This window comes from Propithecus coquereli, unplaced genomic scaffold, assembly GCF_000956105.1.
Source record: "Propithecus coquereli isolate 6110/MARCELLA unplaced genomic scaffold, Pcoq_1.0 Scaffold1, whole genome shotgun sequence".
NCBI lineage: Eukaryota > Metazoa > Chordata > Mammalia > Primates > Indriidae > Propithecus > Propithecus coquereli.
The window spans coordinates 2,802,171-2,829,744 of record NW_012133857.1 but is presented as its reverse complement, the minus strand read 5'-3'; the positions used below and the strand labels follow the sequence as shown (position 1 = coordinate 2,829,744).

Here is a 27,574-nt window from a genome sequence, read left to right as displayed (position 1 = left end):
AGGAATCCATCCTTCTCAATGTTGTGGAATAATTTCTCCAGGATAGGCACCAGTTCTTCTTTGTAGGTGTGGTAAAATTCGGGTGTGAAACCATCTGGTCCAGGACTTTTCTTTTTTGGAGTGCTTTTTGTTGCTGTTTCAATTTCAGTCCTTGATATTGGTCTGTTCAGGAATTCTATTTCTTCCTGGTTGAGCCTAGGGAGGTTGTGTGTTTCTAAAAATTTTTCCATTTCCTCCCCATTTTCCAGTTTGTGTGCATAACAGTTTTTGTAATATTCATAAATTATATCTCGAATCTCCACAGCATCAGTTGTAACTTCTCCTTTTTTGTTCCTGATGGAGCTTATTAGGGATTTTTCTTTTCTGTTTTTCGTTAGTTTAGCCAAAGGTGTGTCAATTTTGTTTATTTTTTCAAAGAACCAACTTTTTGTTTTATTAATCTTCCGTATAGTTTCCCTGTTGTCAATTTCATTTAGTTCTGATTTGATCTTATTAATTTCCCTTCTTCTGCTGGGTTTGGGGTTGGTCTGTTCTTCTTTTTCCAGTTCTTTGAGTCGATTCATTAGGTTGTCTATTTGTGATCTTTTTGACTTTTGGATATAGGCATTTATGGAAATAAACTTTCCTCTCAGGACTGCTTTGGCTGTGTCCCACAGATTTTGATAACTTGTGTCACCTTTGTCATTTAGTTCAAAGAATCTTTTGATTTCCATCTTTACTTCCTCGTTTATGAAGGAATCATTCAGCAGAAGGTTGTTTAATTTCCATGTCTTTGTGTAGAGATGAGAGTTTCTGTTGGGGTCGATTTCTATTTTTATTCTGCTGTGATCTGAGAAGTTACATGGTATGATTTCTATTTTTTTAAATTTTTTGAGACATGCTTTGTGTCCTAGAATACAGTCAATCTTAGAGAATGTCCCATGAGCTGATGAGAAGAATGTATATTCAGTGATTTTGGGGTAAAATGTCCTGTAAATGTCAGTCAGGCCCATTTGTTCTAGAGTTCTGTTTAAGTCCATTATTTCTTTGTTAATTTTCTGTTTGTAGGATCTGTCCTGTGTTGTCAGTGGGGTGTTGAAGTCCCCAACTATTATGGTGTTGCTGTTTATCAATTTGTTTAGAACAAGTAGAGTTTGCTTTATGAATCCGGGTGCGCCTACATTGGGTGCATACATATTTAGAATTGTTATGTCTTCTTGTTGAACTGTACCCTTCATCATTATATAGTGACCCTCTTTGTCTTTCATTACTTTTGTTGATTTAAAAACTAAGTTATCTGAGATCAAAACTGCCACACCAGCCTTCTTTTGGCTTCCATTTGCTTGAAATATTGATTTCCACCCCTTTACCTTGAGTCTAAATGCATCCTTGCAGGTTAGATGCATTTCCTGGAGATAGCAGATGCTTGGCTTGTTTTTTGTTTATCCATTCGGCCAGCCAATGTCTCTTGAGAGGGGAGTTCAAGCCATTCACATCTATTGAGAGAACCGATAAGTGGGGTGAATTACTGTTCATTCTGTTGGGTTGCATCTTGTTGCTTTGTTTTCTCTCTTGATCCATTGTGGAATCTAGCCTTTGATCTTTAACTTTTGAGTGGTTTTACATTCGAGAGTGTTTATTGTGCTGATCCTTGTGTAATCCTGTTTTGAGTACTTCTTGGAGCGCTGGTCTTGTCTTGGTGAATTCCCTCAGTCTTTGCTTATCTGAGAATGTCTTATTTCTCCTTCATATATGAAACTTAGTTTTGCTGGGTACAAGATTCTAGGGTGGGCATTATTCTCTTTCAGAAGAGTGAGAATGGGGCCCCAGTTTCTTCTTGCTTGTAGGGTTTCAGTTGAGAAATATGGAGTTATTCTGATGGGGTTTCCATTGTATGTTACTTGTTTCTCTTGCCTTACAGCTCTTAGAAGGGCCTCTCTAGTGGATATTTTGGTCAATCTGATGACTGCATGATGTGGTGTCTTCCTATTTGTATTGAATCTCCCTGGGGTCCGTTGAGCTTCTTGTACCTGTATATCTAGATTTCTAGCAAGGCCTGGGAAATTCTCCTCTATTATTTCTTCAAATAGCTTATCCAGCCCTTGTATGTTTTCTTCTTCACCTTCCGGAACCCCTATCACCCTCAGGTTCAGTTTTTTCACATAATCCTACATTTCTTTTAGGCTTATTTCTTTTCTCTCAATTTTCTGCTCAATCTCTGTGACTGACTTATTTAATTGGAAGGAGTCGTCTTCAATCTCTGAGATTCTTTCTTCTGTTTGATCTACCCTGTTCCTGAGGCTTTCCACTGTGTTTTGTAGTTTCCTGAATAAGTCCTTCATTTCCAGGAGATCGGTTTGATTTTTTTGTAATATTTCAATTTCTTTAGTGAATTTTTCTTCCAAGTCCTGGATTTTTTTTGTGGTTTCTTTGTGTTAGTTATCCATTTTTTCTTGAATATCATTCAGTTTTCTTACAATCCATGTTTGAAATTCTTCTTCTGTCATTTTAGTGTTCTGAGTTTGGTTAATGTCAATTGCTGGGGAACTGTTGTTCCTCTTTGGGGGTGTGCTTTTCGTTTGAGTCTTCATACTTCCAGAGTTGTTTCACTGGTTTCTTCCCATCTGGATCAGTTGTTCCTTCTTGCCTTCAGATTTTCATTTGGATAATGACATGCCCTGTTTAGTCTCTGAGCCAGTAGGTGGTGTTTGTGGGTGAGATTCGACCACACTCTTTATGATGAATCAGTAGATGCAGTAAAAGGGTGTGCAGGATGACCTCCCTGTCAGTAGGTGGCACTTGCTGGGAGGAGTGAGCTGCAATGCTGTTTTTGGGTCCTGTAGCCAGCTCTTGTTCCTCTAGAGAGGCCCTCTTGTGCCTCGAGTGGTGGGTGGGGCCCTGGGACTTCCAGGTATGTCCTTATTCTCCACCTCAGTGGGGGCAGACCTGGGAGTGAATCTGGGTGGGGCTGGGTTGGGTAAGCCTGCCCTCAGGCTCCACAACTGGTGTTAGCAGGGGTCAAAGGTCTGTTCCTTGTTTCTGTGCAAAGCTGCCAGGAGTGGCTGAAATGGCTCCACTCAGCTGAAGGTCTGGGCTTGGGGGGTGGGACTGTCTGAGACCTTCACTCTTGAGCAGGTCTTGCTCCCCTCCACCCTCCCCCTCTCAGTGGCCTCTCCCAGGCCTCTGCCAGCAAGTGGGACCTCAGGCGGATGGATCTCCCCTGCCTGTGATGTGGGCTGGGAGGTTCTCTACCCAGGATCGCAGCCTGAGCTGGGTGCACAGCCCTCTTTTGGGAGGAGGGTTGCCTCTCCGGCACACTGGTCTGCCCCTGAAGGCACACACTCCTCAGTAGGCTCTTTCATAGATCTCCCTTCTGTGCCCCAGGGCAGTGCAATCATGACCTGGGTGTACGGGGTCTGATCTGAAGGCCTGTCCCCTGGGCCCTGGAGATCAATCCCTGACCCTGCCTGGGGGAGGGGTGCTGGTCACGAATCACCTACAGGGTGCCCAAGATGGATCGGTTTCACTCCACCTCGGGATTTGCCCCACTCTCCTGGAGTCCCAAGGCAAGCAGCGCCTGGGAGGGCTGGTGGGTAGGGAGCTCGCAGTCTGAGTACCCCTCAGTCTGCTGTAGGGTCCCAAGAGGAAAGGTCCCATTCCTTGGAGATGCCTCCGTGTGATGGCTAAATTGTCTCTCTGGGCACCCACAGGTAGGGAAGGGGAAGGAGAGAATGGAGCACTATGGCGTCTGCCGATAGGCTCGGGTCTGTGCCTGGGGAGGTGCCCTGAGGGAGCTGGGAGCCTGGCACTGTGTCCACAAGAGGCCACTGCTCACTGGCGGCAGCCATCTCTGGGCTGGTGTCGGCAGGTCTCTCCAACCACTCAGAAGCCCACTAACAGTCCGAGATGCAAGGGAGGGGAAAATTATCTGCTCCACCTACCCTTGTCGTTGGTCTCCAAGCCTCTCGGGGACTTTTCTCCTTCCAGTTCTCCTCCACAACGTCTTCCCGTAGAGCCTCCTGTAGTTTCAGGCACACTTTCTTCCGACCCTCACCCGAGGGTCATCTATGTTTATCTGCTAGTTTATTTTTTTCTCTTTCTTCTAAAATTTGTCTTTTTTGCAGAGACACTCTGACTGGCGGCTTTTCTTGTCCGCCATCTTGGCTCCTCAATAGGATATAATATTCTTGGATTAAATTTTTTTTTTAGGAATTTGAATATGTCGTGCCATTCTCTCCTGTCTTGTAAGGTTTCCACTGAGAAGTCTGCTGCCAGATGTATTGGAGCTCCTTTATATGTTATTTGTTTCTTTTCCCTTGTGGCTCTTAAGATCCTTTCTTCATCTGTGATCTTTGGAAGTTTGATTATTAAATGCCTTGAGGTAGTCTTATTTGGGCTAAATCTGCTATGACCTTCTTGTACCTGAATATTGATATCTTTCTCTGGCTTTGGAAAGTTGCCTGTTACTATTTCTGTGAATAAACTTTCTACCTCAGTTTCTCTCTATACCTCCTCTTTAAGGCCAATAACTCTTAGATTTCCCCTTTTGAGGTTATTTTCTATATCTAGTAGTCAGGCTTCCTTCTTTTTTATTCTTTTTTCTTTTATGTCTATGTATTTTCATATAGCGTATCTTCAAGCTCACTAATTTTTTCTTGGGCTTGATCAATTCTGCTATTAATAGACTCTGATGCATTTTTCAGTTTGTCAATTGAATTTTTCAGCTCCAGAATTGTGCTTAATTTTCTAAATTATTTCAATCTGTTCATTAAGTTTCTCTGATAGGCTTCTGAATTCCTTCTGTGCTGTTTTGAAGTTCACTGAGTTTTCTCAAAATAGCTATTTTAAATTTTCTGTCCGAAAGGTCACATATCTTCATCACTCTGGGGTTAGTCACTGATGCCTTATTTAGTTCATTTGATGAGGCCATATTTTCTTGGATGTTCTTGATGCTTGTGTATGTTTGTCAATGTTTGGGCATTGGAGAGTTAGGTATTTATTCTAATCTTTGCAATCCGAGCTTGTTTGTACCTGTCCTTCTTAAGAAGACCTTCCAGGTATCCAAAGGGAATTGAGTGTTGTGGTCTAAGTCTTTGACCACTGCAGCCATATTAGCACTAGGAGACACCCTAAGCCCAGCAACACCTGGGTTCTTGCAAACTCCTGGTGGTACCACCTTGGTGGGCTGGGGTAAGATATGGGAAAATTCCCTGGATTACCAGGCAAAATCTCTCACACTCTTCCCTCACTTTCCCCCAAACAGAAAGAGTTTCATTCTCCATGCTGGAGAATGAACTGCCTGGAGTTGGAGAGGGGTGACAAAAATGCTCACATAGCCACCACAGCTGGGACTGTGCTGGATCATACCTAAAGCCTGTACAGTACTGGGTCTTACCCAAGGCCTGTGGTAACTGCTGCCTGGCTACTACTAATGTTTTTTCAAGGCCCAGGGGCTCTTTAGTCAGCAGGTGGTGAATCCTGCCAGGACTGGGTCATATTTCAAACTTTAAATTATAACTCTTTTAAAGTCTAAACATTCTTTGAGTGGCCTGATCTGACCTAGGTCTTTGGTCCCTTTAGTGGAGTAGAGGGAAAAGATGATTGTTATGATTTTGTTTTTACCCGGTTCATTTCAATAATTTTCCATGGCCCCTGTGTTGGCCCTCTAGTATGTTAAGGTATCTTTTTAGCCATCCAGTGGTAAGCCAGAAGCAAGCAGACATCCTGAAAGGTCAGCAATCTTGGATAATCAAGAAAATGTTGACCATATCCAGAGATGCATGGTACTATCATGGTCCCCAGGGCTATTGATGACATCATTTGTTATAAAATAATGTGGCTATCATTAGTAAGTGTTATTCTTCCTGGAAAGGTGAGTCAGTGCCTGATCTCTGTAGGAGGTTCACTTTCCTGGGTGGGATAGTGGGGAGCAGTCAGGCTGGGGTAGCAGACTTGCGCCTGCTTCAATATGTTTCTCAATGATGAATCTAGTCTCAGTAAATTGGGAAAACTAAGGGGAGTGGACTTTTCTAAAATTGTTCACTTTAATTTATGGTTCCTGTAGAAGGCATTTTTCTCAAGAGAAAATTAGCCCCAAATATCAGAAACAATAAATAATTACCCACTGGATGTCCTACCCTAATTAGCTAATGAGTTAATGAGCTAAGAATCTTACCAGAATGTCTAGTCTTTTCTGCTTAAAATTTTTGTTTATTTTTCAATTTAAAAAGCAATATATGCTTTTTTCATTTTAAAAATATGGAAAAATATAAATAAGGCAAATACAAAGAAGTTCATTTTCCATGATTCTATGGCAAAAGTGATCATTTTTATCTTTGCAAAATATTTCCAGGCAATATGTATGTATGTGTGTATGCATGTATTTTTGTTTTTTTGTTGTTTCTCTTTTATTTTGTGTTTTTTTGTATTTTTTATGTTTGTGCTTTCTTTTTGCATGTATTTTTTAATTAATTTTTTTTTACATTGATGAGAATCCACTGTACATATTGAACCAGGAGTTGGTTCACAAAGCTACTTCTATGCATCACATCAAGTGTAGGATGGTGTGGAACTAGAGACAAGTACCTATCATCCTCATTTCTACATCCTTCCCACAAGGATCAGGAATACAAGAGTATAAGACCAGGGTGGTTCTCCTTACAGGCTGTCTGCATTTAAGTTCCTTTCCCCATACTGCCTTTGCAAATAAATGCCTTGTGGGTGTGAATGGGTCAGACCAGATTCCATGCTGCATGGTAAACCTAACATGCAGCCAGTTCCTTCTAACAGGTTGGGGTCTTCTGGGCTCCAGGCTAGTGAATTCAGCTATCCTCTGCTGAAGTATCCCAGAAATGGACTGGCCATATTGTTTCAGTTGGAGGCAGAATGCTGAAGGCTGTGTCTGCAGGGGCATGGTTCATGCCTGAATGGGGTCAGCAGAGTCCATCTTTTTGTATCTCCTGGTGGAATGGACGTATTGCATAAATTCCAGAGAATACCCAAAGTACCCAGAGGCATCTCCCTGGACATGGATCTCAATTGCAAAGGTGTCTGTCCATTACTTCATCTGCTTGTCCAACTGTAGGAAATGAGAAATCCCCCATCTCAGATTTTGTACTGACTAGGAACCTTGAGTGTTGAGGTGAAGCTGAATTTTGCATTTGGAAGCTGACTGATTAAGTGACATTTGTCTTAATTCTCTCCAGAAACAGGAGGAGCCACAGGGACATTGTTGTTTTCCAAGTACACAGGCAACAGCTGCACCCTAGCTCCTAAAAATTCACAGGAAACACAGTGAACTGTCCACATAGCTTGTGCATCCATTCCATGTGTCCCATTCCCTAGACATGCAATACCAAAATAGTAGCCACTTCATCTATTGCTCCCATGGTGGTAGTGGTGGTGGGAGGCCTTGGGACCTTGAGTTTTAAGGAACACATCCAAACTTCCCCCCTCTGAATGGGCCAGAATTAAGCCACTCTGTGGAGTTAACAGGTTGGGACTGGACTAGGAAATGGACTCTCTGGGCTTAAGGATTGCTCAAATCGGGGGAATACATCGAGCTCCCAAGAAGCCATAAATAGAAATTAGATTGCATTCGTAAAACCAAGTGTCCCAAGGCATCTAGGGATGCTGGAAAGCTAGGTACCCAAAATGTTAAGGAGACAAGAGGAGGAGGAGTGAGCCAAAAGGGGCAGAAATTAGTCTACAATTACCTAGGACAGGCACCACTGTATGCTTTTAGGGGGTGACATTGAGCAGGGGTGGATAGCAGTGTTTAAAGGTGGAATATGGAGATAAGCTTGGATTTTCTTTGCCACCCTTAATTTCTTTTTATTTGTCTATCCTGGATTTATCTTTGTCTATTCTTTTATTTTTAACTCGTGTCATTTTATTTTAGGCATGTTTTTTGTAAATACTAAATCACTGAATACTTTATAAAAACAGATAACCCATCACTTTTAAGAAAAGGATTTAATCATTTATAGAGTTTTTTTTCTCCAGAACTATAGTGGATAATCTTGTAGTTAACATTTTTAAAGGATTTAACCCTTTTAATATTTCCTTATTGTTTTCATATTCTTACTTTTAAATTTCTATTTGTATATGTATATGTGTTTATGTGTATGTATGTGATAGAGAATATGCTACTTGCTGTGAAGAAATGATTTGCTCTGTTTTCTGCAAAGATATGGGAGATAGATTTAGTTTTTAATTTGGATACTATTTATTCAACATTTTTACAAATTTCTTAAGCCTATATTTATTTATCCAAAACAAAGACAAAACCTTTTTTGCCCATGCAAAACACAACATTTAGCACTTTTTGTAATTCTTGCCCCTCTTTTTCATTCTTTGATATTTTCTTCTGGAATTAAGAGCCCTGCATTCTGAGTGAGTTTTTAGGATTATTTTCTGATTCACTAATCCTTCTTTCGACCATAAGCAATCTAGGGCTTATCCCATATGTTGCGTTGCTCAAAGACATTTTTCTGTCCCTGGCAGTGTTTTCCAATTCTTTGATATGAGCTCCTTTTTTGTTTATTATTATTTTTCTGATCAAAGTGCTGAGATTGACTGGTTAGGGTGAACTTCTCCTGGATCCTGGTTTACAAAGGATATTTATCCCTAGTTTTCAGAGCTGTTGTGCACCCTCCCTTTTCCCCCATTTTGGAGTTTTAATTGGTATTTAAAGAGAATTCAAAGGAAGAACTGCCTGACACTTTCTATCACCCTGCTATCTACCAAGAAGCCAATTTTGCCTTATTTTCAACAGGACGGGAAATAAAATTCATTTTCCATCCTGATGTCTGTGAGCTTGGGAACACTGGGCTGGGCACCATGGAGGGGTTGGAAAGAGAGCAAAGGCAGGGTGAGGTTCATGCTGCAGCAGGAAATGTTTCTGTTGCCTGGACTTCAGGGTGTAGTGTATCAACCATGAGAATGCTTTTCATTTCTTTGTAACCTCTGTAATTCCCTTAGACCATTCTTAAAACTGTGTCTCCAGGAGAGGTAGCTTCCTGTTTCTCATTCTTCTCTGTCCTGCTGTAGGTTTTCACTGGCATTTTCATAGCAGAAATGTGCCTAAAAATCATTGCACTCGATCCCTACCACTACTTTCGCCGAGGCTGGAACATTTTTGACAGCATTGTTGCTGTTCTGAGTTTTGCAGATGTGATGAACGGTCTCTCTGGAAAACAAAAATGGCCATTCTTGCGTTCCTTCAGAGTGGTAAGACACCTTCTTATTTTATTGCATCACTTAGCTTCCTAAATTTGAAGAGTCTTGAGTGAGTTCAATGGCTATCTTGGACTAAACTTTTGTTTCTCTTACTTAACCCCAGAACCAAAACTGCATCTCTCCTCCTCTCGCCCAGGGTTTTAATAGCCTCAGGAGTCCCAAGTGTTTCTTCTCTCAGCTGAACATTTAACACCCACCCACCCAGCCACCCACAAATGACCTTTTAGGCAACCAGATGCCAAATTGTGTCTCCCAGTATCAGGACTCTGTGCCTTGCTTTGCACAAGACCCCTCCAATGCTCTCCTGCCCCATGGAGTTCTGAGGCAGGCACCCTCACACTGGACTCACTGAGGGGGCGAAGAATACAGAGCCCAGGAGAGGATGGGTGCTGCCATCCCCCACAACAAGGTCCCTTATCGCTGCTGCCAGGGTCACATTCCTGGTCTACAGTTTTGCCCTCTATCTGCTAATTTGGAGGCATTCTGGCAACCTTTGCAGAGTGCCTAATAAGAGCTGACATGAGGCAAGACAGAAAGATGAAGAAATCACCATCTTCAAGGAGTTTGCAGTACAAGGTGGTATAAGACTGGGCCAGAAGTGACCATAGTGCACAGTAGAGTGTGACAGAGCCCAGAAGAGGTCTAGATAGAAAACTACAGAAAAATCACATCTAAAAGGGGAATTGGGAAACCTCGAAGATGGGCTTTTGTCTTCTTTCAAAGATATTTACTTTTTGGGGGGCGGTATGGGTAGGATTTCTAAGCCTGCAGAGACACTTGGTTCAGTAACACTGCTCAAACTCAGGCATTATTAGGCTTCTCCACTAACGCTTTATTGGCACTCATGTGACCAAAATTACATTGCTTTACCATTGCTTATGCTCATCGCAGCCACACTCTGAGGCAAGGAACTTTGTGGCATTGTCTGGATGTGAAAATAGAACCACGATTTCTTCCCAGGATTTCTCTAGTTCCTTTTTGAGTAGACAATGATGGTTTTTCTCTTTGGGCATAAGTCTTATTGGTCTGCAATATTTCCATCCCCAAATAGTTGATTCTTAAAAGGATTACACTTTGCAGTAAAATCATCAGTTTCCATTGAAAGTCACTGTAAGAAACAACCTTAAAGCTAGTTGCTGTGTTTTCTCTAATGTTGTTATTTCCCACAGTCTGTGGGGTTCCGTGAATAAAATTTCTCTTAGCTGTCTTGAATAGCTGTTTACCTTTTCTCTTCTGGGTACAAAATGTCACATTTCTCTCATCATTGTTAATAGGTTTAGATTCAAACTTGTGGCCTGAATTATATAATGCAGGAGTGAGCAAATTTCTTCTGTAAAGGGCCAGATAGTGAATATTTTCAGCTTTATGGGCCTATGGTCTCTGTTACAACCATTACACTTTGCCATTGTAGCACAAAAGTAGTCACAGACATTGGAAAACCAATGAGCACGGCTATGTTCTATTAAAACTTTATTTATGCACACTGAAATTTGAACTTTATATGATTTTCTCGTGTCATGAACTACCCTTCTTTTGATTATTTTTCAACCACTTAAAAATGTAAAAAACATTCTTATCTTGACCAGGCTGTATGAAAACAGGCAATGGGCTAGATTTGGCTCTCAGGCCGGAGTTTGCTAACCTCTGGTATATTATATACAATTCCAAAACATTCATTTCATATAATAATCATGTATGCTCAATCACTATGCTGGTTCCAAAGTCTTTATCATTAAAAAATATTAGAATAAAATATTTCCACTTTTAAATCAAAAAGTAGATACAGATGAGTATTAGATTGGCACAGGGAGTTGGGGACTGTGTTTAGGATGGATTTGGCCTTGAAGGAGTTTTGGGGGTCATAAGTGCTATTTGAGAATATGCCATTTGCTATATAGATGAGCAGATGGAGTTTGTCCTTAACTGGCTTTTCTTCTATTTTTGTTTGTTGTCTGTTTTTACAGCTGAGGGTCTTCAAGTTAGCCAAATCCTGGCCAACTTTAAACACACTAATAAAGATAATTGGCCACTCCGTTGGAGCGCTTGGAAACCTGACTGTGGTCCTAGCCATTGTGGTCTTTATTTTCTCAGTAGTTGGCATGCAGCTTTTTGGCTCTAAATTCAAGTCCCTAAAGAGTACTAAATTCTGCGACACTCGGGTCTCCTGTTTACGGCGCTGGCACATGGAGGATTTTTACCACTCCTTCCTGGTGGTATTCCGCATCCTCTGTGGGGAATGGATCGAAAACATGTGGGAATGTATGCAAGAAGCTGAAATACCATTGTGCGTTATTGTCTTTGTGTTGATCATGGTGATAGGAAAACTTGTGGTAAGTTTCTTAGATTTTTTTTCCAAAAAAAATAAATACGTGCCTTTCAAATTCATTAGCTTCTTTTGTAACACATCACTAGTGAAAATTATTATTGCAAATATAATGCCAAATAAATAATTTAAATATCCATTTGAATTTAGTTTGAAGAAATTATGATAATCATGAAACAAAACCTTCTTGACACATTCGACCATTTTTCCCATATACACTTTTTAAAAACGACATCTTTCCCGAGTTTCTCTACTGGACATCTCTCTACATGTAGAGAGAAGAACCAGCCTAAAACAAAGCCAACACTGAGGAAACTAGAGTAGGAAGATGAAACAAACCTATCTTTGTGTCATAATTGGTCCCGTTCTATTTCCAAACTTCTCATTATGCTACATTTTCTTATTGTGTAAGCTAGCTTGAGTCTGTTGCTTGCAGCTGAAAGCACAGGTATTTATGGAGAGGCTAATTAAGTGAACGCCAGTGAAGACATGAAGAGACAGAAGACACACAAGGATGCTTGAGCACAAGATCTTCGGAATGAAGTTGGGGCTATTGTGAAAATATAATTAACTATCTACACACGATAGCTTTATCCTAAGTACCTAATAAATGGTGTACATAGACAGCAAATGATATGAAAGTTCAGAAGAGCAGGTCATCACCACTGGGACTGAGTAGAGAGCATCGAGAAAGGATTTGTGGAAGAAGATATGGTACTTAAGAAAGCTACTGAAGAGGCAAGGAGGGCTTAGGCAAATAGAGGAGGGCTTGCACGAAGATCTGGAGATGGGAATTCTCATGGTGAAGCTGAGGACTGTTGACTAGACCTATTCACACCCACAAGGCACTTCTCCCCAAAGGCTGTTTATTTTTGAGCTGATAAGAGCCACAAACAAAGAAATTTGAAAAGATAAAGATGGTGGATTGGAGGGTAAGTGTAAGTAAAAAACCCCAGAAGGAAGCTGTTGGGATGATCTGAATTTAAAGCGCCATATGCTTCAACAGAAGAGTTGCAGATTTGGTCCAAACCCCTCTGGCTCAGCCCCAATACCTTGTTAAGTTTACAGCAACAGAACCTAAAGACACTGCACAGAGTACACCATCTCTCAAATTGTGCAAACAGGAGAGGATTGTACAATAGCCTTGGGTATCAGATCCACATACCTGTGGGCAATTCTGGTAAAAATACAAGCTCATGATCCAGCTGATTCCCAAGGAATACACACTCTTAATTTTGCCCCATGATTATCCTGCTCTGCTTTACCCTGGCCAGGGTCTATACATACATGTTTTTTATATGTATGTAAACTGGATTTGGCTATTCTCACCCTTTAACTTCAAATATTTTTTTGTTCTGTCTTACTGTCTCTATTCCTTCCTCGATCTTCTCTTCTTTCATTTATTTTAAAAATTAACTTTCTTGGGAGACAGTAGAACATAGAACTCTCATTTGATTCTGCTTTTAGTCTTGGGGAAAAGTTGTTCTAGAAACACATTGTGTCCTTTCCTTTGCTAAATTTTCCATTTTCCTTTGTTACCCAATCCATTCCCAGGTGCTCAACCTCTTCATTGCCTTATTGCTCAATTCCTTTAGCAACGAGGAGAGAGATGGAAACTTAGAAGGAGAAGCCAGGAAAACTAAAGTCCAGTTAGCCCTGCTTCGGTTCCACCGGGCTTTTTGTTTTGTAATGCACACTCTTGAGCATTTCTGTCTAAAGTGGTGCAGGAGGCAAAGCTTACCAAAGCAAGAAGTGACAGGAGGTCCTGCTGCAGAGAGCAAAGACATTATTCCCCTGGTCACAGAGATGAAAAGGGGACCAGAGACCCAGGAGGCATTTGGTGTACTAAACTTTACACCAAAGACCTTGGGCATTGGGCATGATCGGACTTGGCTGGCCCCACTTGCAGAGGAAGAAGATGATGTCGAATCTCCTGATGAAGAAAATGCACAGCCCATCACACAACCTGAGGCTGAAAGACAGGTATGAAGGTTCACACATAGACTTAGAGATCATGGAAAGCTAGAGTTACTACAGGGCACAGGTTGCCTGCCCTGTTCTGAGCACTATGCTGGGATAATACAGGTATAAGATGTGGCGGCTGCTCTTTGGTACATATCCCAGGGTAGGTTATAATCATGGTCCTGCACATGTGGGATGGATGAGAGATGTCAGAAGAGTTCAGAGGGGAGCAAGATCAGAATGGGCTGAGGGGACAGGAGAAGAAAGTACCTTTGGTTGAACCGTAAAAGAATTTAGAGTTTGGATTGGCTGAAAAGTGACAAAGGGGGTATGGAAGGTGAAGTGAATAGCATGGTAAAAGAGACGGTGGTAGGAACAAACTCAGTCTCCGCGGGGACCAGTCTCGCGGGTGAAGGGTGGTGAGAGTTGAGGGCTGTCGGGGACTGTGAGGGCAATGGATGCTGCCTTAGTCTGTTCGAGCTGCTATAATAAACTACCATAGATCAGGTAGCTTCTAAACAACAGAAATTCATCTTTCACACTTCTGGGGGCTAGGAAGTTCAAGATCAAGGCCCCTGCAGATTTGATGTTTGGTGCGGGCCCACTTCCGGTTCACAGATGGCATCTTCTCACGGTGTCTTCACATAGTGGAAGGGCAAACAAGCTCCCTTGGATCTCTTTTCTAAGGACACTAATCTCACTCATGAGGACTCTCCTTTATGACCTAATCACCTCCCAAGATCCCCACCACTTAATACTATCACCTTGGGGGTTAGGATTTCAACATATGAATTTTGGGAGGACACAAACATTCAGACCATAACAGATGCATTAAATAAATAACCTTCATTCTGGATGCAACAGGGGCTGTTTGTGTATTTCTGAATTTTCCGCATAGGTGAAACATACTGCATTCCCACTGGCAACGAATGGAAGTTCCGGTTGCTCCACATCCTTGCCGATGTTTGGTGCTGTCAACTTCTTTAATTTTAATCATTCTGGTGGGTTTGTCTATTGCCCATTTTTATTGATGGATTTGTCTTCTTATTATTGAGTTGTAAGAGATTATTACATATTCTGAATAAAAATACCCTGTCTGATATGTATACTGCACAGATTTTCTTCTAGTCTTGGAGACGAAATTTCACTCTGTCGCCTGGGCTAGAGTGCAGTTATCACAGCTCACTTCAACCAACCTCAAACTCCTGGGCTCAAGCGATTCTCCTGCCTCAGCATGTGTCACCGTGCCTGCCTGATTTTTCTATTTTTTGTAGAGATAGGGGTCTCACTCTTGCTCAGTCTGGTCTCAAACTCCTGGCCTCAAGCAATCCTCCCACCATGGCCTCCTAAAGTGCTAGGATTATAGTCATGAGCCACTGCACCTGGCCTGTTTTCTTTTTCTTTTTCTTTTTTTTTGAGACAGAGTCTCACTCTGTTCCCCTGGCTAGAGTGAGTGCCATGGCATCAGCCTAGCTCACAGCAACCTCAAACTCCTGGGCTCAAGCGATCCTCCTGCCTCAGCCTCCCGAGTAGCTGGAATTACAGGCATGTGCCACCATGCCTGGCTAATTTTTTCTATGTATTTTTAGTTGTCTGATTAATTTCTTTCTATTTTTAGTAGAGACGGGGTCTCACTCTTGCTCAGGCTGATTTTGAACTCCTGAGCTCAAACAATCCGCCCGCCTCGGCCTCCCAGAGTGCTAGGATTACAGGCGTGAGCCACCGCGCCTGGCCACGGCCTATTTTCTTAATGGTATCTTTTAATGAGCATAAATTTTTCACTTTGATGATGTATATACAATTTATCAAAATTCCTCTTATGGTTCATATGTTTTGTTTCCATTCTAAGAGATCTTTGTTTACCCTAAAGTTGTGAAAGTTTTCTCTCTCTTTTTTTTTTTTTTTTTTTAGAATTTTATAGGTTTAACTCTCAGGTTCAAGTCTATGAGCCATTTCAATTTAATTTTTTATTTCAGTGGATTTAGTGGGTATAAGTAGATTATTGTTACATGGATGAATTGCATAGTGGAGAAGCTTTTAATTTACCCATGACCTGAATAGTGTACATCATACCCAATAGGTAATTTTCCATCCAGCACCCCTCTTCCACCTCCCCTTTCTGAGTCTCCAGTGTCTATTAAGACACTCCGTATGACCATGTATAACCATTGCTTAGCTCCCGCCTATAAGTGAGAACATGAGGTATTTGTTTTTTCCTTCCTTGGTTATTTCACTTAGAAAAATAGCCTCCAGTTCCATACAAGTTGCTGCAAAAGACATTATTTCATTATTTTTCATGGCTGAGTAGTATTCCATGGTATTTACCACATTTTCTTTAAGCATTCATCAATTGATGGTCACTGAGGTTGATTGTGTATCTTTGCAATTGTGAATTGTGCTGTGGTAAATGTACAAGTGTAGGTGTCTTTTTAAATAAAATGACTTATTTTCCTTTGGATAGATCCCTAGTAGTGGGATTGCTAGGTCAAATGGAAGATCTTTTAGTTCTCTGAAAAATCTCCATACTGTTTTCCACAGAGGTTGTACTAACTTTACATGCCCAACAACGGTGTGTAAGCATTCCCTTTTCACTGCATCTGTGCCAACATCTGTTGTTTTTTGACTTTTTAATAATGACCATTCTGACTGGGGTAAGGTAGTATCTCATTGTGGTTTTAATTTACATTTCCCTAATTATTAGTGATGTCAAACATTTTTTCATATGTTTGTTGGTCATTTGTATAACTTCTTTTGAAAAATTTCCATGCATGTCTTTTGCCCACTTTTTAATGAGGTTATTTTTTTTCTTGCTGCTCAATTTAATTTTCGTATAGGTGTGAGATGAGGTATTTTTTTTCCTGTATATATATCCACTGATTCCAATTATATATTGAAAGGACTATTCTTTCCCCACTGAATTAACTTAATATCTTTGTCAAAAATCAATTGCATATATATATATATAGTTCTATGTTTGCATTATTCTGTTTCATTGATTTATATATCTCACTTCATACCAATACTGCACTGCCTTGATTGCTGTAGATTTATAGTAAGTTTTGAAAGAAAGTGGTGTAACTTTGTTCTTTATTAAATTTCTTTTGGCTATTGTTAAGTCCTTTTCATTTTTTATTGCATTTTAGAATCAGCTTATCAAATTTTCACCAAAAAGACTGCTGGGATTTTGTTTAGGATTGCATTGAATATAAGGATCATTTTGTAGATACTTGGCATCTTAACAATATTAAGTCTTCTAATTCATGAACATGTTTATCTCTTCATTTATTTAGATCTTCTTTAATTTCTCTCAGCAGTGTTTTATGGTTTTCAGTGTATAGGTTTTGACATATTTAGTTCAATTTATCCCCAAGTAATTAGTGTTCTTCATATTATTATAAATGTAATTTTGTAAAATTTTAATTTCAAAATGTTCTTTATTAGTATATATAGAAATGTAATTGACTTTCGTATATTGGCTTTGTATCCTGCAATCTTGGTAAACTAAGTTCTAAACACTTTTTTGTAGATTGCTTAGAAATTTTCTACATATACAATTACTTTACCTTTAAATACAGACAATTTTACTTCTTTTTTTTGATCTGTATTTTTTTTTCTTGCTTTATTACGCTGGCTAGGACCTACAGTATACAGGAGAGGTGAGACAAGATTTCTTGCCTTACTCCTAATCTTAGATAGAAAGCATAATCTTTTACCATTAAGTAAGATCTTAGTTGAGGAAATTCCTTTTATTCCTACTTTGTTAAGAGTTTTCTTTTCAATAATGAAAATATATTGAATTTCTGAAATGCATTTTCTATATCTATTGAGGTGATCATAGGGTTTTTTTCTTATTTATTTTGAATGTTAAATCACCCATGCATTCCTTGGATTATCCTTACTTGGTTATAGTATACTATCCTTTTATATATATCTGGATTCAATTTGCTAATGTTTTATTAAAGATTTTACATGCATAGTTTTTTTCCCCACTGTAATGTGTTTGGTTTTGGTATCAGGTTAATATAGGCCTCATTAAATGAGTTGAGATGTCTTCTTCCTCTTCTGTTTCTGAGACAGTATGTATATAATTGGTATTATCTCTTTTTTTAATGTTTGATAGTATTTATCAAACATTCATCCACCTGGGCCTGAAGTTGTCTTTTTGGAACGTTTTTATTACAAATTCAATTTCTTTAATAGATATAGGACTATTGAAGCTTTCTATTTCTTTTTGTTCCAGTTTGGTTAATATGTGTGTTTTAAAAATTAGATTATGGAGTTTATTGGCATAAAGTTGTTTGTAATATTTTCTTATTCTTTTAGTGTCTGTAGAATTCTTGTAGTGTCTATAGTGATGTTTTGTCATGTATTCCTGATATTGGTAATTTATATCTTCTCTCCTATTAAGTAAAATTTGAAGTTTATCAGTTTTGTCAATATTTTCAAAGAATCAGCTTTTGGGTTCATTTTTCTTCATTGTTTTTGCATTTTCCATTTCACTGAGGCAGGTCCAAGACCTCAGGTGACATTAGATGCTGTTAGGGACCTCTCTGAATCCACACCCTGGCAGCCAGGCCTAAACAGGCTCTCCAGTGGCCAGAGCCCTTGCTCAGAATCCCTCTTTGGCTTGGCTGGTGGCAGTGGTGGGGCCAGGGGAAGCCAGAGTTCAGATGGGGCAGGATGAGTTAGACCCGAGGGAGCATCAGGAAAGACTGAGGTGAGAAGACACTGGATGCAGGGGGCAGGAGGAGGCGCAGGAGGTTGAAAAGGAGGGAGAAGCAGAAACCTATAGACCCACCAAAAGGGTCTCCGTTGGGGGAGGTGGAGGAGGGGAGCGAAGGCAAGGCCAGGCTTCCCAGCCTGTCAAGAAGAGAGGACAAGGAGCGGCCGCTGCCCTCCATGCCATGTCTGAGAAGTCTCTAGGCCCCTAGAAAGCCTGTTTCCCCCATCAGGTAGCTCCCGTGAGGGTGGAAGACGTCCCGTGGACCCCTCTGGGTGTGTGCGGCCATTCTGGAGATAGAGGTGGTTCTGGGAAGGCCGAGCTCGGCCTCAATGCGCCCCCTCCATCCCTGATGTGTTGCAGAGACCCCCAGAGCCCACGCCTGCTCATCCTCGCGACCGAGAGGGGGGCAGCGCCAGTCAGCCACGTCTTTGGGCCACACTCTCTGCGTCCCTCGGGTTTTGAGCACCCCCCACCTTCCGAGAGTGTGGCCAGGGGTGGGGGTGAAGTGTACACTCAGGAGGCACAGAGCACTGCAGCCTGCCCGCTCCTCCACCAGGGGCGGCGAGCCCGGCGGGAGAGAACCGATGTGTTGAAGTGGCCGAGGCGTGCACGGCGGACGCGCGGTGCCAGCGGCTGCGCACCGAGTATGGGGCGCAGTGCCTGCAGGGCCGCGCCGGGGGCTGCCCTTGCGCCCGCTGCCGCCGCGCCCTGCGCCGCTACTTCTCCCGCGCGCCGGCCGCGCTCACTCACGCGCTGCTCTTCTGCCCGCGCGCGGGCCCCGCGTGCGCCCAGCGCCGGCGCCAGACCTTCGTGCCCGCCTGCGGCTTCCGGGGGCCGGGCCCAGCGCAGCCCTCCCGCCTCCTTAGACGCCTGTGAGCGCAGCCGGGTCGCTGTATATTTTTATTATACATATTATATCTATATATGTTAAAAGCCCAAAAATACATTTGTATCATTATTGCTTTATATAATTAGATGTCTACTAAAGAAGCTAAGAAAAGAAAGGAAAGCAAGTATACATTTAAAAGTTTATTTTACTAATCTTCTTAGTTAGCAGTTTTGGCTCTCCTCATTTGTTCCTGTGAACGTGAGTTACCTTCAGGTGTCATTTCCTTATTCCAACACTACATTGCTCCCACCCACCTCCTTTGTGTTGTTATTATCAAATATATTTTATTTCTATATGTTATATGTCCAAGAATACAATTTTAAACATATTTTACACAATTGTTTTTGAAATCAGCTAAGAGAAAAAAGGAAAAGAAATATACAATTTTGCCATCTTTTACAATTACATAATTACCTTTACCTGTGCTCTTTGCGTGTGTGCGTGTGCGTGTGCGTGTGTGTGTGTGTGTGTGTGTGTGTGTGTATTACCATCTAAGGTCAATTGCTTTCAGCTTGAAGTATCTCCTTTAGTATTTCTTATAAGGTGGGTGAGCTAGCAAAGAATTTACTGTATTTGTTTATTTCACCTTCATTTTGAAAGATGTTTTGGTGAATATAAAAATCTTGGTTCACAGTTATTTTTTCTTTTAGCACTTTGAATATATCATCCCACTGTGTTTTGGCCTCTATTATTTCTAATGAGAAGTCAGTGTTAATTTATTGGTGTCTTCTTGTATATGTTGGGCCAATTTTCTCTTACTACTTTCAAGATTTTTTTCTTTGTCTTTGCCTTTTCACACTTTCACTATGATGTGTCTAGGTGTGTATCTCTCTGAGTTTTTCCTGTTTGGAGTTCATTGAGCTTCTTAGATATGTAATGCTATGATTTAAAGGTATTCCCCAAAGTTCATGTGTTAGAAACTTAATCCCCAGTGCAGTAATGTTGAGAGGTGGGACCTTTAAGAGATGATTAGGTCATAAGGGCTCTCCTCTTCTGAATGGATATGAAATATGCCATTACTGCAGGAGTGGGTTCCTGATAAAAGGATGAATTTGGTCCCCTTCCTTTCCTTTCCTCCCTTACCATGTGATGCCTTCTGCTGTGTTATAATACAGCAATAAGGCCTTCACAATATGTTAGCCCCTCAATCTTGGACTTCTCAGCTTTCAGAACTGTAAGAAATAAATCTCTGTTCTTTATAAATTTATAGCAGCACGAAAATTGACTAAGACATGTGGATTAATGTTTTTAATCAAATTTGGGGAGTTTTTAGCCATTATTTATTTAAATATTTTTTCTGCTTGTTTTCTCTCTCCTCCATTTCTCTTTGGTGTGGTTAATGGAGCCCCACATTCCTCTGAGGCTCTTTTCATTTTTCTTTCTTCTTTTTTCTCTGTACTCTTTGATTGCATAATCTCCACCGATTCATTTTTAAGTTCACTGGTTCTTTCCTCTACCAGTTCAAATGTACTATTGGTTTCTCTAGTAAATTTTTCATTTCAGTTATAATGATTTGCAACTCCAGAGTTTCTATTTGGATCTTTTTTTCTATAACTTTTTTTCTATAACTTTTTTCATATTCTGTATTTGATTAAACATTGTCATCATAGCATCCTTTACTTCTATAAGCATGGTGTCTTTTAATTCTTTAAACATATTTATAATGGATGCTTTACATTCTTTGTCTGTTAACTCTGATATCTTGACCCTTTCACATGCAGTTTCTTTTTACCTGATTTTTCCCTATGTATAGATCACATTTTCCTATTTTTTGCATGTTTCATAATTTTTGTTAATAGTTAGACATTTTAAGTAATATATTGTAGAAACTCTAGAACTGAGTCATCTTTATCCTTTGTGGGGCTTGTTTATTAAATGATGACTTGGCTAGACTATTTTAATGACGTCTACTCTCTCTCCAACCCACCCCTTCCACGCACATACAATGTGAAATCTTTGGTGTCACTACACAGAGTACAACCTTGGATGTGCACACAGTCAGTCTAGGATAATTGTTGTTTTAGCAGAGCTCTATTTGACTGTCTCTTTCTATGATCTCTCTTAAGCCATCTGCTTCATTTGGTATTACACTCAGATTTTAAGCTCAACTAATTACTGGATAATTGCTCTATTTTCTTTGACAACCCATGAGGCATAAATTGCGCAACGGTCTGATTCAATTAAATTCAGGAAGGGGTAGCTTTTAATGCCAGACCTTGAGATTTGTTTTGACCCCAGGGGGGATTCTTTTTAGCTGTCTCTTTCTATGATTCTCTACAATGAACTTGCTGGCCTATGCCTTTAATGAGGAAGAGCTACTAGCCTCTTCTTATTTGCTTACTATTACAATGTCCAGCATTTTCAAGAACACCCTTAGGCTTGAACTTCCCCCACACTTTGCTTCAAATAAAGTCAGTTCTTTCCAGCACAGCTTCAGAGCTTTTTTTTCTTAGAAATTGCTTCCCAGCCTGGGCAAAATATCTTAGTCACTATTCCAGGTACTCAGCAGGGGCAGTAGCCTCTCATCTTCTCAGCTTCCCTCTCCTTGTAGCCTCCTGTAGTCCTGCAAGTAAGCTTGAGTGAGGATGCTCAGGGCTCCACTATTCTCAGACTGCCACTTGTGGGGGAGAGTCTCTGTCCTATGAGTTCGGGGCTGGATGGGGAAAAGGAGTAAACTTCTGGCCACACTTACCAAGACTTTAGACTCTTCAACTCAGAGTTGGAGGAGATGAGAAACACTGGTGGCCTGCAGGCCCTGATAAGATACTGTATCCCTTGGTCGGGAGCTGAGCCCCTTCTTTTTGGCCTCCTCTGCCTAGAGTGGAACTTCTAAAAAACTGGGTTGGGGGTGGGGAGGGAGAGAGTAGGTCATGGCTTAGATGCTGTAGACTTCTGCTGTTCTCACTGAATTTCAGTATATTTTCTTAAACAAATGTTTCATCATTTGATGTATGCCCTCAGGACAATTTCTAGAGACTTTAAATGATTTTTTAATAGTTTTCACCACTTATTCTTATTTCCCTGGGGAGAATATCTGTGGAAATTTTCATGTTGTCATCTAGGAAGTGAAACTCTATATATTAATTATCTTTTTTATTAAATTCTAAACATTAATTTTAAAGACAATTTCAGATTATGATATTGCTTTCATTTTTTTCTCAAGTAAATTCACCTCCTAGTTATTCATTTTTGGAAGGCTACTGATTTTATGTTTGTTTCCTCATATATCTTGGATATTAGTTTAAAAGCTCATCTTTAGTGGGAGGATCTGTCACTCTCTTTCCAGTCTGAGTTCTGTGATTGTCTCTAATAAACCCTTCTGGGGCATACATTTCATTTCTTATATTGCAACTTGGGATTCTTGTCTAATAGTAATGCTGGGCATACTGCAGATTTGGACACTGAACCAGTGTGTACCTTTGCCCAGGTCCTATTTCTGAGGCTGTACTTCCTCCTACCTCCCTAGATATGCAGCTTTGTATAATTGTAATTACAAGCATTTGCCACAGCTTTTCTTTTTTCATTTTCTCTATTAAATGCAAAAACTTTACCCCAGCCCAACCTCAAATGTAGCTCTGGTTCCCTTCCTTACATAGGGAACTTTTAAGTGCCATTACCTGCTACCTGCTTTAAATTGTTACTACTTTATATTTCTGTTCTGTGTCTAGTCCATAGATTTGTTTACCTCTTTTTCTGTGTGTATTTCTGTGTATAGTTGTGTGTGTGTATTTTTTGTAAGTTATTACATGTGTTCAAAGTGGAAAAATGTTCTTAAATCATGACCTTACAATGTCAGAGTCTCAGGAACACTCACATACATGTTAGGATGAAACCCTCACCTATAATGTGACTTCGCACACCCTTCTTAGATATCCCTGCAGGTCATCAGACCAAATTTATTTGTTAGTTTTATGTAGTGATATATTTTCATATTTTTCTTTATACCTTTTGGTTTCCTATTTTACTAAGGAAACCCTCCATACCCCAAATGATAAAAAAATTATTTTTCAAAAATTTTTAATATTTTTACTCATTTATTTCTATATCAGAATATCAGATGATTATAGATTTTATTTTTACTATATTATGGCATTATATATCAGTACCATTTATTAAGTAATTTATTAGTTAGCCATTGAATTGAAAGGACACACTTTAAAATATATTAAATCCCCATATAAGTTTCATCTCTGAATTATTTGCTGAATTTTGTACCAGAACCATACTGTTTTGATTATGTAACTTTGCAGTGAGTTTCAATATCTTTTTCCTCAAGTAGTTTTCCCAGAATTATTTTATGTTGAGTTTTTCCTGCAGCAGATTTTATAAAGAAAAGAAAAAATAATACTGTTGCAGACTATGCTCATGACAAACAGAAAAGCAAATAAAATTCAAACTTGTTTCATCTCAAGTGAGAGATCCAGGAGGAATATTAATTCTATTCTGGGCTTCTCTGTGTCAGGCCTATGAACTCCATCAGGAGACCAAGAAGCCCACCAGCCCAGGAGTTCAAAGTGTGGAAATTGACGTGTTCTCTGTAGATGATACTTGTCTGGCTATACAGAATCCCCGAAAGGTAATTTTCATGGGGTGTTGTCAGAAGGAACACATGGCTCATCCACACACCTTCTCCAGGATAGCCATTGTGGAAAAATGTCAGCATTGATGCTGACAAAATTACCAGAATTGAGTCTTAAGCAAAGGTCTAGGCCAGGTTTCTCAACTTTACTACTATAATAGGACAGTTAATTGCTGTAGTGGGCTTTTCTGTGAATTGCAAGATGTGTAGCAGCATCCTTAGCCTCTACCCACTAGATGCCAGTGGCATGCCCCAGTTATGATAATCAAAAATGTCTTTAGACATTGCCAATATGTCTCCTGGAGGGCAAAAATCAATGAAAGCCACTGATCTAGGCTTATTATTCCAGGAGTTGAGATAGCTGAAAAATTACAGTATCTGTAAAGTAGCCTTTCCCTAATTGGGGTTAGACAGCCTATCAGGGTTATGATTTTTAGGAAGAAAAGAGTTAGGGAACTGTGTCATCATATGCCTTGCTCTTCCTCAGCCAAGGAAAGTATGCGGTCAGGCTGGTCATAGCACTTAGAAAGGGACCCAACAGGTGGGGCGCTTTCTTGATACCCCTCATACCTAGAAGCCTTCGCCTAGTTGGTTTCTTCCCTAACAAATCAGACAATGAGGAATTAGGCACTACCATGATGAGAGAGAGTCTTGCTAAATGACATGCCCTTTCTTTTGTTCTGATACACAGAAGTCTGATGCTACCAGTATACTCTCAGAATGTAGCACCATTGATCTACAGGGTACATTTGGACGGTTACCTGAAATGGTTCCCAAAAAGGAACCAGAGAGATGTTTTCCCAAAGGTAAGTGGCAGTGGTCTTGCATCCAGTTCACAGAGTCTTTGGATGGGATTTCAGCTCTCTTTGAAGCTCTGTGATTATGGTAAATGCTTCTTTCCACTTCTACTGGGGACAAAAGCAATAGAGGGAACCCATAGATTCTTGGGGCCATTGTCAGGTCGAAGAAGAGAGGATTTTAGGAAATTCTTGCTGTAAGTGGACTCTACTCATGCCAGCCAAACAAGCAGGGTAAACATTCTAGAAAACTTTCCTAGAAAGCCCACTAGGCCAACATGTCTGCCACATGTGTTTGAGGTCATAGACCAAGAGAAGTGCTTGGCTGTTGTAATCAGGATCTCCAGCACAGGAGCCAGACTGCCTGGGCTCAAATTCTGGCCTCTCCACTTACAAGATGTGTGGCTTGTTCAATTTAGTTAACCTCTCTGCGCCTCATTTATAAAATGAGGATAATAATAGTACCTATGGCAAAGAGTTGTTGTGGGTATTAAATGAGTTAATAGAAATCACTTAGAAGAGTATCTGGCACATAATAAGCAGCACATGCAGCCTTTCCTAATTCCTTGAGTGAATGTAGTGACTTCTTCCTATGGGCCTTCATTATTTCTTGTATTCATCATGGGGAATTTATTCATACCTGTCTCCCCATGAGGTCCTTAAAGACAAAGGCAGTGACTTTATCAGCACTGTCTCTCTGGTGGGGGAATAGAAGCTGACCTAGATAATGGGTTCAACAAATGTTCATAAATAAATAAGTGACTTAACAAATTAATGACTGAATCCAAAAATTAAAAATTTCCTTTTAAGTTTAGGACTAACCTAGGCCCAGAAAGAACAATTTGGCTGGTCTAGGCTGGATATCTCAGCTGGTCTTGGCTGGCTTTATTCATATGGGTGGCGTTGCCTGAGAGTCAGCTATACAGCCTGGGCTCAACTGGGCAGCTTGGCTCTGCTCTATGTGACTATCATTCTCCTCCCAGGACCAATGCGCTAGCATGAATATGCCCTTTTTATGGAGATGGTGCAAGAGAGCAAGTGAAACATGCAAGGCTTTTCAATGCCTGGTCTCAGAATTGGCACACTGTGGCTTCCACTCTACTCTATTGGCCAAAGCAAGTCATGTGGCTAAGCCCAGATTTAAGGGGTTAGAAAGACACTCTACTTCTCCCATTAAAGAGAGGTCATAGCTAGGGGTATGAACACAGGAGAGGCAAAGAGTTGGAGCTATTAGTGCAATTGACTACAGACACTAATGGTATTGCACTACTGATTTCCTTTCAGGCGTGGGTTGCTGCTTTCTGTGTTGTAGCATGGACAAGAGAAAGTCCCCCTGCATCACTTGGTGGAACCTGCGGAAAACCTGCTACCAAATTGTGAATCACAGTTGGTTTGAGAGCTTTATTATCTTTGTGATTCTGCTGAGCAGTGGGGCACTGGTAAATTCTCATGGTCTCATAGGGATGTTGGGCCTCAGGGCAGCTAGGGGAGCCACGTTCTGATTTGGTCCCCCGGCCCCCAGGGGGATGTGAATGTGCAAGACCAGGCAGAAGTGGTATCTTCCCTGATGCTTCCCTCGGGGTGCGGGAGTTTGCACGACTTCTGGAGTCATGCTCAACTGGGAAACCCCCGGACCAAAGATGCATTGTCTGTGTGAAAGAATAACCCAACCCAGAGCCTTCAACTGGCCTCTAGAGTCTGGCCCTTGAGCCCAGGCCCATTCATCTACCTCTCATTCTTGGAGGATTTCTAGACATCTTCATTGTATCCTACATATTTCCTCCTCTGGGCAGCAATGCTCCTACACTCTCCTTTTTCCTGAAGACCATAGTGCTGCTTTCTAAAACATAAAATATTAGGGGAGAGGGCTACAGGGGCCAGATTAGGATATGATAAGTTGCTTTGGTATTTTCCACCACTCATGATCCCTTGAGAGGAAGGATAGTGAGATACTTCTGTATGTGTATGGTCCTTCCAGATCAAGGTGTGGTGTGAGTCCCAGTGAGGTTTGGAAATAACTCCGAACTCATCAGTTTCCATAGCCATAGAGCCATCAGTTCCTTTCTGCCCTCTCGCCACACCTTCTGGTCCTTCTTGCCCCATTTCCTCTCCCCCCTTGGAGAACAGTATCTTCCCTCTTATTACCTACATATTTTCCCCTCCCTCTCCCTCTCCCTTCCGCCTTGTGTCTTCCCTTATAATGATCATAAGTAATATGGAACTAAACTCTCTTACTATTTGCTATGTCAAATGAATGGAGTCTTACGTTCCCCCTTATTATTTAGAGTGACAGAACATTTCATAAAATGTCACTAGGAAATGGAAAGGTCAAAGGAATGCTTTGCTCCTATACCCCATGCCTTCTGGTTAGTGCTTTACACCTGTGTGATCTCTAGGTGAAAGATGCCAGACCCACTGGGGATTGTGATCAACATACAGCCCCATTTATCTACTTACTGAAATGTAAATTATTCTTCAAACAAAAAGCAAATTTCTCTAAAAGCATCCCAGGGACCTCCCTTGATTAATTTTTATTGCTGGTCTTGGGTCTAGGGTGACCTGTAGTTTTCTAGTGATTATGTTTTCACTGGCTATCTACTCTTATTCAAGTGGTAGGGTTTCTTTTATTTATTCCACAAATGGTACTTGTGCTAGTCAGTGGGAAAGCAGTGGCAGTGTCAAAAGGTCACAGACAAATGCCCCATGGTGCCATAAAGAGAAAATTTATAGTCGGAGATGTGGCAGAAAGCACAATCCTAGTTCTCATCTTCCTTCAGAAAGGCAAGTGGAGGCTGGGCAGAGCAAGACTGACCACACAGTGCAGGGGATGCCAGGAGAGAGACTCAGCCCCTGTACCTATTTGTAGAGAAATGAGAACAAGACATAACTAGTCTTTACCACTGTATGTGGTCTATGGACCAGCAGCATCAGCATCACCAGGAAGCTTCTTAGAAATGCAGTCTTTTTTTTTTTCTTTTATTTCAACATATTATGGGGGTACAGATGTTTAGGTTACGTATGTTGCCCTTGGTCCCCCCCCAAGTCCGAGTTTCAAATATGTCCATCCTTCGGGTGGTGCGCA

The 27,574-nt window shown here is 40.9% G+C and overlaps 1 protein-coding gene across 1 annotated transcript in view; it reads left to right on the top strand.

Moving 5' to 3' along the window:
* The window catches only part of SCN11A (sodium channel, voltage gated, type XI alpha subunit), an 88,790-nt gene that overhangs the window by 40,615 nt on the left and 20,601 nt on the right, over positions 1–27,574 (top strand). Inside the window, exons 13-18 of the mRNA XM_012651283.1 lie at positions 9,031–9,210; positions 11,184–11,549; positions 13,097–13,525; positions 23,579–23,692; positions 24,387–24,501; positions 25,777–25,931. Of these exons, the coding sequence (XP_012506737.1) occupies positions 9,031–9,210; positions 11,184–11,549; positions 13,097–13,525; positions 23,579–23,692; positions 24,387–24,501; positions 25,777–25,931 (1,359 nt within the window). The remainder of the gene's footprint in view (positions 1–9,030; positions 9,211–11,183; positions 11,550–13,096; positions 13,526–23,578; positions 23,693–24,386; positions 24,502–25,776; positions 25,932–27,574) is intronic.